The sequence below is a fragment of the Pongo pygmaeus genome, chromosome 7 (genome assembly GCF_028885625.2).
Source record: "Pongo pygmaeus isolate AG05252 chromosome 7, NHGRI_mPonPyg2-v2.0_pri, whole genome shotgun sequence".
Classification (NCBI taxonomy): domain Eukaryota; kingdom Metazoa; phylum Chordata; class Mammalia; order Primates; family Hominidae; genus Pongo; species Pongo pygmaeus.
The window spans coordinates 56026667-56039455 of record NC_072380.2 but is presented as its reverse complement, the minus strand read 5'-3'; the positions used below and the strand labels follow the sequence as shown (position 1 = coordinate 56039455).

The 12789-nt window shown below is 35.0% G+C and overlaps 1 protein-coding gene across 1 annotated transcript in view; it reads right to left on the bottom strand.

The window, feature by feature from the left end:
• Positions 1-254: 254 nt before the first annotated feature.
• Positions 255-12789, bottom strand: part of LOC134740106 (carbonic anhydrase 1) — a 54142-nt gene continuing 41607 nt past the window's right edge. The window contains exons 3-8 of the mRNA XM_063669460.1: positions 10055-10252; positions 8749-8867; positions 5324-5419; positions 4295-4357; positions 1496-1651; positions 255-558 (exon numbers count right to left, since the gene is read on the bottom strand). Coding sequence (XP_063525530.1) covers positions 442-558; positions 1496-1651; positions 4295-4357; positions 5324-5419; positions 8749-8867; positions 10055-10252 — 749 coding nt within the window. The 3' untranslated portion in view covers positions 255-441. The remainder of the gene's footprint in view (positions 559-1495; positions 1652-4294; positions 4358-5323; positions 5420-8748; positions 8868-10054; positions 10253-12789) is intronic.

Sequence of the window (12789 nt, the reverse complement as noted above, 5' to 3'; positions counted from 1 at the left end):
CTCCTAGGTTGTTATATTTGAGGCAAAATACTCTTGCAAGTAAAGTATTTAAGATTTTTGAATGTAAATGGAGTAGAAACTTAATGGTTTTAGAAACTGCACAATAGAAAGAAAGAGATAAAATTATTTTATTGGTTCAAATAAACTGGAAAAAATAGACATACAAATCACTTAGTTGTAATTTTAAAGAATTCCTCAAACTAAACTTGAATTTAAGCATAAGCTTATGCTTACAGATTACTGTTTGCTAGCTTACTAATTATTATTTGAATTAAGCAGTAAGAACTAAAATTTAAGTTTCTTAGTTTTACAGATTGATTTGAAGGCATGCTGTCTTGCTAATATTGAAATAAATTTATTTCTTAAAAATTATTATTTTACTGGATTATGTCAGAAGCAGGGCTGTGTTCTTGAGGAAGGACAAGCTTCTTCTCAGACTCATCAGAATGAAGCTCTCACTGTTCTGCCCTTCAGAGGTTGGGTTGGGCGGTTGTTGTGCTGAATGGGGACAGCATTATCACCTTCAACATTTGATAGAAGACTGCGGAATTGTGCCAGCTGGAAGGATAAAATATTTTTAAAATACAAAGTTTTTAAAGTTACATAAAGCATTTTATTTACAGGATTACCAACCACTGATATTTAGAAAACTGAGTTAGAAATTGCAGTAATATCACTAATAGGAAGAGAGTAAGCCCCAAATCCTTTATATTCATTCCTTTGAACCAGGCATTTTGCTTTAATTATTGATAACTGGGTTAAAGTATCAACTTTTCAATTTCAGCTGGGGGTACATTGGGTGAGTGACTTATTAGCTTGGTACCTTAGTTTCCATATAGTACTTACTTCACTGTGTTGTTGTGAAGATTAAATGGGTTAATACACGCAAAGCCCTTAGAATGTTGCTTGACATATAGCATGTGCTCATTAAATGTCAGTTAGCAACAGGCTGCAATGCTTGTCCTGTAGGTTTGTTATGAGAATCGGCTAATAAAATATATGTAAGGCACCTAATAAACGTGGTTGAGCAATGAATGATACTATAATCACCATTATAAACAACAGTTAATGAGATATTTTGTTGAATATTTAAAAGTTTAAACTCCACAAAAGGAATAAAAATATTTTGCCAACTATCAAGGTATGCCAGCTGGGAGCCACAATTCCCCAAAGTCTTATTGAAATGTCCAGTCACAGTTTTTCCTTTATTTCTGAAATGCTTAAGAAGATATTTAACAAGGTTGGACTTTTCCTTATTAAGGAGGAAAGAGTGGTGGGAGTCATTTTTTTTTTTCTGCCAAAGGCAAAAAAAAGTATTATAATGCATTTTTGGATAGTTTAATAAACCTATGTCCCCAAATTAATATTTTTAAGTTGGGAGGAAAAATGAACTTCTCACAAAGCTGACTGAAATAATAATCTCTCTCACTGATACTATCAATTAAAGTAATATTCCTGCTACGCATTCCCAGTTCCCATTCATTCATAGCTCTACCTGCTCTGAGCTGACACTGATGCTCTCCTTAAAGATGATCCAAGTTACACTCTCATAAAGAGGAGGATGAGTCAGAGAGCCAGGGTAGGTCCAGAAATCCAGGGATGAAGGAAGGAGAGTAGAGGGGTCAAAATTTGTGAATGGGGCTCGTTTGCCCTGGAAGAAAAGAATACATCATTACAGCATGATATAAAATACTTAATATGAATATATGTGACATATATATGCTATATTATCTTGTTATACATTATTTAGAGATTTTAGCTAAGAGTCATTGATTTTTCTACTATTTAGTATTTAATGACTGGTGTGTTTGTGGATATAAACAACAATATCAACAGAAGAAAAAAAGATGAAAAATGTGTTATATGTAAGTTTTTGACCAAGACGTTTCCTTCTTCATTTGGTTGCAGATAAGCAAAGATTCAAAAACCTTTTTTACAATCTATATCTTTAAAACATATTTAATTTCTAGTATAAAGCTTTTGTTTTTTCTCTAGGAATGATGCCAGATTCTATTTCAATGGCAAAAATCTTTATTGACATGCATATTGGTTGTTTTAGTTTTATTCTATTTATTCCTATCATCTTTTCTGATTATTACTGGTGTATAGGAAATATACTGATATTTGTATGCTAATCTTTTATGCATTCTGTATTTTAGATGATTCTTCTGGAGTTTTCAGGTGGATGTTAGTGATGATATCAACTGCACACAATGATAGTTTTTTTTTGCTATTTCAATATCTATCATAATATGTACTCTTTCATTATTTTGTTGCACTGACTAGGACCCTTATTATAATTTTCAATTGTGATGGTCACAGTGGCACCTTGGTCTTGTCCCTGATTGAAATGAAAATGCTTAAGTGTTTCACTATGAAGTTAAATGTTGATACAAGTTTCTAGGTAAATTCTTTATCAAATTCAATAAGTTTTCAGACAGTTTTCTTTCATTTTGTTTCATCCTAAAGAAAGGGCATTAACATTTATCAAATGATTTTAAGCATTTAACAAGTTGATCATGAGGTTTTCTTCATCTTTAACTAGTTAATATAATGAATTAATTTAAGATTTTCTAATATTGAGTCATTCTTGTATTTTCCCAAAAATACTAGTTCAGAAACTCTACGAGTTCAGAAACTACTCTTTTAATACACTGTTGAATTTGATTTGTTATAATAAATTTTAGGATTTCCTTTAGCTACATTCCTAAGAAAGTTTATCCTATGTTTTTTGTTTTGTCTGTTTTGTAGTTTTCATACCCGGTTTTGGTATCAGATTCCATTAAATTGATGGGAAGTTTTCTGTCTGTTCCTTCATCTGGGCAGTTTAGTTAACACTGGCATGATTGTTTCTTAAAAGTTGAGTAACCCTTTTCCATGAAGTGGTCTGGGCCTAGTCTTTTTGTTTAATAGATACATTTTGACTACTGTTTAAATTTACTTTTAGGTTCTCAGTCTATTTAGGTATTCTAACTCCTTTTGAGTCAATGCCTTTACTTCACATTTTCTTGGAAAATTATCCATTTTATCTAAATTTTAAAATTTACTGCCATAATGTTATAAAAAATTTTGTCTCTTAAAATTCTCTTCTATATCTTTAGTCACAACCTATTTATTTCTAATAATGTTTCATATGTACTGCTTTTTTTCTCTTTATCCAGCTTCCCCAAAGTCTGACTTTTTTGTTGTTCTTCCAAAGAATCAACTTTTCAATTTATTGATAAAATTTTACCCCTTACTTAGTCATCATTTTTCTTTTTAAAATTTATTTATTTATTTATTTAAGATGAAGTCTTACTCTGTTACCCAGGCTGGAGTGCAGTGGCACAATCTTGGCCCACTGCAACCTCCACCTCCTGGGTTCAAGCGATTCTCCTGCCTCAATCTCCTGAGTAGCTAGGACTACATGTGTGCACCACCACGCCCAGCGAATTTTTTGTATTTTTAGTAGAGACAGGATTTCACTATGTTGGCCAGGCTGGTCTTGAGCTCCTGACCTCAAGCAATCTACCCGCCTCGGCCTCCCAAAGTGCAGGGATTACAGGCATGAGCCACCACACCCAGCCATCATTTTTCTTTCTTATTTTATTCTTTTCTGCTTTTATCTTCACTAATTATTTCCTTATATTTTCTTTTCATTTTTTTTTGATAACTCTTGAGTTGAGGGCTTATTTTTTATCTTCTGTCATTTATACTTTATAAGACACTCATTTAAGTTTAATCTTTTCTAGAATCAGCATAAATCAGATTTATTTTACACAAATATATGACAGTTCTCCATGCTGCAAAACATGACAAATCTCTGATTTATGGTTTAACTGCTTACCATTAAAACAATAAAGCTGTTTGTGTATATCACAAAATCCATATTTTTTTGAGTTGACAAGACTTACGGTTATCAAAGATTGTATATCAATCATATCTCAGAAGAATGCCCTTTACTTCTGAATTTTTGTACTGCTAAAAAACTAGAGATATCTTTATTTATGAAATGGAAAATTACAATTTTGTTAGATATAGTTTTTCAAGCAAATTTAAATGGCTATGTAATCTGGTTTTCTACAGGCCATATTCTGCTGAAATAAAGAAACCATAACTATGAAAAACAAAAAACCAAAACAATTCCCTGCATTAGAGACTTTCTCAGAGGTAGGCAGTATTGAAGTAGCACCTTGATTTTCAGCTGGTAGCTTTTGCTATGGCCTTCCTACTCCCCAGTTTTAATACTTCATTAAATGATTTCCATAGATCTGTAAATTCTTGATCTCTGATTTAAACTACTTAGTGTGTTTACCTTGGTTTTAATTGCTTGGAGGGCATCAAGTACTTTCTGCAGCTTTGGGTTGGCCTCACCAACCTGGAGATTTAAGAAAATAAAGTATGCGATAAAGATTATTATCAATCGAACACTGCTTAACTAAGTTTTGAATTTTTTTTCAATTAACAACTGACAAGAGGTAAGGTATTTTCTCTCTGCTTTAGAAGGGGAAATTTTTCAAGCTGTATGTCTTTGAGGGCCTTTGTACTCTATAAATTGTTTATAATATGTACCTACAGATAAAGTAGCAAACTAAAAGCTTGATTTAAACTTAATTATTGGCAATATGTTCAAAGTTATACAGGGCAAAATCTAGTAATTTATCAAAACTGACACAAAAACAAATCTCTTATTTTGGTCTGTTATATTAGTTTTCATTACTACAGTATTTGGCATATTGTAAGTGCTCAGTAAAGGTTAAGTAGAGGTGCTATAATTTCAAGAGTTACTTGGTTACCCAGGCATACCCAATTTAATAATAACTTTTTCGTGGAACTTTTCAGGGATTCTTCTATAGAGGATTTGAACAACATCTGCCATTTAAAAAATCAATTGAATGTTCTTTGCAAGAAAAAATTCTCTTACTATTTCTTTCCTAATGAGATATTAAATTGTTAAATTTCTGAATCTATGATTTCAGGTTTCGTTATTAATATTTAATAATATTTCTTTCCTGATGAGATATTAAATTAATAAATTTCAGAATATATGATGTAGGAAGTTTAGAGGAAGAGGAATTTGGAAGAGATGGAAAATAGAAATTCCTTTTTCCCTATGAACACCGTTCTATCTCACCTCCACCTGAAACTCATTTCTCTCTTTAAGAGGGCAGAGATAAAACCAAGCAATAAAATACTAGGGAACTATTTGTTCACCTGTAGTCATCAGTTAAATGGAAACTTTAAAATAAGAAATTCTAAAATATATGTTACCTTATATCCTTCTATTTTGAGGTCTAATTGGTAAGACAGTGGAAGCAGAGCTGTGTAATTATCTGTAACTCACCTTCATCAAAACACCAATAACTGCCAAACCATCAGCCTTTGAGACAGCTTCAGCAAGGCTGGAGTACTTTGCAGAATTCCAGTGAGCTACGTGAAGCTAAAAATGATACTATGGTTAATTAATTATTTATACCAGTGTGATGAAAAAAGGTAAGTTATAAGTTAACTTGTTACCATATGATGATGTATCTTGGCTTAGACACATAAAACTTATGTGAACCTTTATCCACTGGATTAGAAGAGTTATGTTCTCACTCGTAGGAAGGGTTATCTGTGTGCCAAGTAGAGATTACAAAACCTGGAAGCAGTAAGCAAAATGTCCTTTCCTATGATACTGTTATTGGATATTACGCCTTTAAATGTATCTCTCTTTGTTATGAAAAGATCAGGAAATATGACTAACTAGTTTTTGAGAAAATAATTGAAGTAATTTTCTCTCACATGAGGTACTTTATAGTAAATTTATGAGAAAGGGTTCCTGGAGTACCTGGGAGTCTTGGCCAAGAACAGATTCTTTCGGGCACATTAGTGCCCTTTCCAAACACCTCTCAAATAAATATCTCCAGCTTAATGTCTCTGCAAACTCTAGATTTGTACATCCAAGTATGTATATACATATTCTTGATTTATTCTTGATATATCTACATGGATGTCTAATAGATATTTCAGACTTAATCTGGCCAAAATAGAACTCTAGATTTTCTTCTTGCCATACCTGCTTAATTTTACCTTCTTAGGATAAGGTTTTTAAATTGCTCAATCAATAAGTACAACAATTATCATTCATTTCTTACTTTCCCCACCTATTAACATTCACATCTTACAGATTATACTTCGTCACATGTTCACAACTTTGAGCCTTTGCATTAGCTTCTAACTTTCTCTGGAATTTCCTTCCCCATGATCTTCAAATGGCAGACTTTTGTCTTGAATTAGGGTTGAACTCAAATGCCACTCCTTAATTCTTTTCTGATCATCCAATATAAAGTAACCACCACAAATAAAAACAGTTCTATCCATATCACTTATTTAATCTCTCTCCTTCCTGTTCTCCTTCCTCCCTTCCTCCCTCCCTCCCTTCCTTCCTCCCTCCTTCCCTTTCTTCCTCCCTCACTTCCTTCCTCCCTCCCTCCCTTCTTTCCTGCCTTCCTGCCTCTGAAATTTTTATTTTCCCTATCAAATGCAAGTACTGATAGCAAGTACTTTTTAAAAACAGTATCTCCCGCCTGTAATTCCAGCACTGTGGGAGGCCGAGGCGGGCAGATTATGAGGTCAGGAGTTTGAGATCAGCCTGACCAACGTGGTGAAACTCCATCTCTACTAAAAATACAAAATTAGCCGGGTGTGGTGGCACATGCCTGTAATCTCAGCTACTCAGGAGGCCGAGGTAGGAGAATCACTTGAACCTGAGAAGAGGAGGTTGCAGTGAGCCGAGATCGTGCCTCTGGACTCCAGCCTGGGCAAGAGAGCAAGATTCTTTCTCAAAAATAAATAAATAAATAACAACAAAAAATAAATAAAGACGGTATCTGGCATATTGCAGGTGTTCAATGAATATCTGATGAATGAAAAAAGAATGATTAAGACAGTATATTAAGAGGGATCACTTATTGCAATTTCCTCTGACCATGCCAGTGTAGATTCTGTCCCTTCTTGTAATTAATTATTCTTACATCTGTATTCCCATGCTTCTTTGTGAATAGTCATACTGCCATTTACTGCTATATTTAATCACAATAATTTATGCCTATACTTCCCTGCTTGAAAAGCGTTTGCTTGTGTCTCTATGGAAATGTTAAGTAACATTATTCAGCACATGCAACATGAAAGGTGCTGGTCTAAGTGTGCTCTGTATGGGTTGACTCTTTTCATGCTGTCAACAATTATTAAGATAGATACTAATGCTATATTATCTAGATTCTCTATATAGGAATATTGGAGTGTAGAGTGATTTGTTCGAAGTTGTACAGCTAGTAAGTGGTCGAGCTTTGATTCAAACCCTGGCAGTCAGCTGGGTACTTGCATTCTTAAGCAACAGGCTGCACTGCCACTCAAACCTATTGTCTTATAGGTATCCCAAGAGGGTTTATTGAACTGAATTTAATCATATGCTAAACTTTGTGGCTGTCTCTCATATCTAGCATGGATTATATTGATTTTTCTCAATTTAGATGAGAGAGTCACTAATTTAATTTTCTTGGATACTACCAACAATCCTTCCAAAAAGATAATTCTAATTTAGGCTCTTAGTCCATTTCATTTTAATCTGCATTCAATTTTATGGAGGGGAAAACCCAATTAACAGATTTCTGTGCATTGAAAGGTGTTAGTCATGCTTTACAACACAAGGTAAAGCAAGTTTTATTTGTATACAATCTGCTGATATTCTATCATAATAAAAGATACACATACTTTGTAACGTAGCAGTCTTCCCTGTAAAAATCTATCCTACATAATTACTTTCACTAGTGCACAAGATATATGTACTGATATATTCACTGAAGCATTTTTAAATAAAAGCAAAAGAAACCAATATAACAAAAATCATATGTTGTGATTGTTCATCAATAGAAGGCAGTTAAATAAATTCTGATGCATTCACCCAAATGAAATACTATGGTGACAGTAAAAAAGGTGGAATTCAATCTTCTGATTTTTAAAAATTGTCATGATAATTGAGTAAATAGAAAAAAAGCAGATTGCAAAATTATATATATTATAGAATTCATCTGATGAAAATAAAACTAAAAAGTCAACCTGCATATATGGGTACACATGTATTATATAATTCATACATCTAAAGTAAAGAGCAAAATTTCTCCCATTTTAATCTCCCAGACCCTCTGTTGACAGTTTGGTGTACATGTCTCCATTTTTCTTTGGATATACTGATAATAATGTCCTGAAATAAATCACAAGCTTCCATGTGAGAGCAAGTTAAGAGCCAGGGAAGCTCAGACCCTCATCTAGGTGTATGCTGTTCGGTGACCATTGCTATGACCATTGCTCTTAGTAGAGTCTCATTGAATTGTCCTGGCTTGACCACAACGATACTGCTGGTGTATCCAAACTTGAACATTTAAATAAAGAGGAAATGGTGGTGTGTTCCATTTGGGGTTACAGCTTTAAAGGAGAGCAGTGCCACCCTTTGAAGCTAGCTTTGATATCAAGGTAACAGTTTTTGAGGCATTCTCAGGGAAAGGTGAATCTTGGGCTCAGTAGTTTAGCTGCCTCTTTCCACATGAAAATTTTCCCTCTCTTGCCAAACATTATGTGTCTGTGCTTGATTTTAATGGAACCTGGGAGTTCCTTACTGGAATACCCATTCCTTTGGAGTCATTATGATGTTGTCTTAGAAGAGAAGGGAGAAGCTGCTTCTGGGAGTACTCTCAGGGTAATTATCTCTCACTTACTAAATTACATTACCTCGGCAGAATATTTGACTCCATCCACTGTATGTTCTGAACCATGCTCATTTGTACTGCCCCAGTGAAAATGGAACTGAAAAAGCCTATAGCTGTCGGAGAGAGATCCACCTTTCAGCACTGGAAGTAAAGGGAACCGATTGTTAGCCTGATGCTCCACAAACTCTAGCTTATCTTTGCATTTAATATAAACTAACACTAAATTGTGTTGAGTAGAAGTGAAAACAAACATTAGTGCCTAGACTTTCATCTTGTTTTCCCCCACATCCATGAGGATGACAGTCATATGTATGGTGCACCCTTGACTGTGGCATTGATGAGATATTCCATGAATTATACACATTTCCCAGCACACGAGCTACAATTTTACCTGTTTCTAACTCCTAGAAAGCATATTGCCATGTGAGTGAATTACATCATTACAGGGCTGTCCTTGAATCTCCTTTAATTTGCAAGTTTATTCCTTCATTCTTTCAACAAAGACAGTATGCATCAAAAATCTTTAGTAGTTTATTTTGAGTAATGAACCATTCATCACCTACTATGTAACTGATGAAGACACAACAGTATATCTTGACAGCTTTGTTGAGAATCCCTGCCCAGGGACCAAGAGAGAGTACCAGTGGGGCAGTGGGGCACTTATAAAACTTTGTTTGGAGAGACTATCCAATGATAATATTAGTTAAATGCACATAATACCAGACCTAATCTAATATTAATAATGGACATAGCCCCAAGGTGCCTAAAATATAGGCCTCAGAAACTAGTAAACAAATTTAGCATTTTAAATCTGTAGAACTCTTTTATGGAATTGTCATTTAATAAAATATTCAATAAAACTTCATGAAAAGCTAACTCTGTAGCAAAATTTGTTCCAGATTCTGGAGTATAAGGATAATTCAGTTACTGCTTTGTTTTTCTTTTCTACTGTGCTCATTCATACTCATCCCAATTAGAAAATATTTTTCTTTTTAGTTGTTCTATTTGTAATGACTGGTTCACAAGACCTTTCTGGATAAATGCTGTTTATTCAGAGACAGTGAAGTGAGCATACAGATACTGGAATGACGAGAAGAGATGTGATGGTGACTTTGAAAAGAAAGACTGAAAATAGAGAGCTGGGAGTTCCAAAAATTTTCTTTACCACCTGGGAGTTTTCCAGAAGTCCAAGATGCCTCAGTAGATTACAGAATGCTGCACACAAGCACAAAAGACTTAGAATGGGTGTCATATTTTTCGAGTACTGTTTTTTAAATTTCCCCAGTAGACTGTAAGAAAAAAAATATCAGAAGGGTCCTTCAGCTCACCTGATCGGTTATCGTTGTCCTCAAAATTTACATGGAAGGAATGTCCCACATTGATAATTTCTTTGGCTGTGGCTGGGTTGTAGGAGACACTAATAGGTTTCAGAGAGGTGTCATGTTTGGCTTCACTGGTTTTAATGTCAACAGGGGACTGGTTATTTCCATTGGCAATGGGGTACAGCTTGCTCCATTGTTCAGGACCTACCAGGACAAACACGTGTAAAATCAATGCTTTATCAAATGCTTGATTCCAAGTTTTAGGAGTATAGTTACCTGTTTCCTTATTAGATTAGGGTTTATTTAAGTGTATTAAATGATATTCTCTTAAGATTAATAGAAATTCTGTGTTTGAAAATGTCCCTTTTCTTTCTTTCTTACTCTCTCTCTTTTTCTCTTTCTTTCTTTTGCTTTCTTTCTTTCTTTCTTTCTTTTCTTTCTTTCTTTCTCTCTCTCTCTTTCTTTCATTCTTTCTTTCTTTCTTTCTCTCTCTCTCTTTCTTTTTTTTTTTTTGACAGAGCCTTGCTCTGTCACCCAGGCTGGAGTGCAGTGATGCGCTCTCGGCTCACTGCAACCTCCGCCTCCCAAGCTCAAGCGATTCTCATGCCTCAGTTTTCCAAGTAGCTGGGATTACAGGCACATGCCACCATGCCTGGCCATTTTTTTTTGTATTTTTAGTAGAAATGGGATTTCATTAAGTTTTCCAGGCTTGTCTTGAATTCCTGACTTCAAGTGATCCACCTGCCTCGGTCTCCCAAAGTGCTGGGATTACAAGCATGAGCCACTGCACCAGGCCCCTTTTCTATGTTGTACTATAAAATAGTGTATTTGTCAATACTACTAATATAGATGTATACTTATAGTCTATAGAATCAGACCATACATATTTTATTATTAGCAATAGATTTCTAATACAAGCTTACCTCATTTTGTTGCACTTCACTTTATTGTGCTTTGCAGATATTGCATTTTTTACAAACTGAAGATTTGTAGCAACCTTGCGTCAAGCAAGCTTATTAGGGGCATATTTTCAACAGCATGTGTTTATTTCATGTCTCTGTGTCACATTTTGTAATTCTCACAATATTTTAAACTTTTTAATTGTTCATATATCTATCATGGAGATCTTTGATGTTACTATTATAATAGTGTTGTGGCACCATAAACCATGTCCAAGTAAGATGATGAACTTAATCTGTAAATGTTGCGTGTGTTTTAACTACTTTACTGACTGGCTATTCCCCATCTATCTCCCTCTCTATAAGTCTCCCTATTCCCTGAGACAAGAATATGGAAATTAATCTGTTTAATAACCCTACAAAGACCTGTAAGTAAGTACTCCAGTGAGAGGAAGAGTCACATGTTTCTCACTTTAAATCAAAAGCTAGAAATGATTAAGCTCAGTGAGGAAGGCATGTCAAGAGTTGAGACAGGCCAAAAACTAGACCTCTTGTGCCAGTTAGCCAAGTCATGAATGCAAAAGAAAAGTTCTTGGAGAAAATTAAAGGTGCTACACCAGTGCACACACAAATGATAAGAAAGCAAAGCAGCATTATTGCTGATATAGAGAAAGTTTGAGTAGTTTGGATAGAAGATCAAACCAACAACCACATTCCCTTAAGCCAAATCCTAATCAGAGCAAGGCTATAGCTCTCTTTAATTCTGTGAAGGCTGAGAAAGGCAAAGAAGCTGCAGAAGAAAAGTTAGAAGCTAGTGGAGGTTTGTTCATGAGATTTAAAGAAAAATGCCATCTCCATAACATGAAAGTGTGAGGTGATGTGGCAAGTGCTGATACAGAAGCCACAGACAGTTATACAGAAGATCTAGCTAAGATAACCAATGAAGGTGACTACACTAAACAACAGGTTTTCAGAGTAGAAAAAACAGCCTTCTTTTGGAAAAAGATAGCATCTAGGACTTTCATAGCTAGAGAGGAGAAGTCAACGCATGGTTTCAAAATTTTTAAAAACAGCCTGACTCTTTTGTTAGGGTCAAATGCAGCTGTTGACTTTAAGTTGAAGCCAACACTCATTTAACATTCTGAAAATCCTAGGACCCTTAAGAATTATGCTCAATCTACTCTGCCTGTGCTCTATAAAAGGAACAACAAAGCCTGAATGACAGCACATCTGTTTACAGCCTGGCTTACTGACTATTTTCAAGTCCACTGTTGAGCTCTACTCCTCAGTAAAAGAAGATTCCTTTCAAAATATCACTGCTCATTGACAAAGCACGTGGTCACCCAGGAGCTCTGATGGAGATGTACAAGGAGATTGATGTTATGTGCATGCCTGCTAACACAACATCTATTCTGCAGTCTATGGATCAAGGAGTAATTTCAACTTTCAAATCTTATTTAAGAATATACTTTGTAAGGCTGTAGTTCCCATAGATAATAATTTTTTTTATGATGGATCTGAGTAAAGGAAATGGAAGTTGTCTGGAAAGGATTCACCATTCTGCATGAACATTTGTAATTCATGGGAGAAGGTCAAGTTATCAACACTAACAGGAGTTTGGAAGAAGTTGATTCCAAAGACATGGATAACTTTGAGCCTTCCCAACCTTCAGCAACCACTATCCTGATCAGTCAGCAGTCATCCACATTGAGGCAAGACCCTCCACCATCAAAAAGATTAATACTTGGCTGAGTGCAGTGGCTCATGCCTGTAATCCCAGCACATTGGGAGGCCAAGGAGGGCAGATCATGAAGTCAGGAGATTGAGAGCATCCTGGCTAAC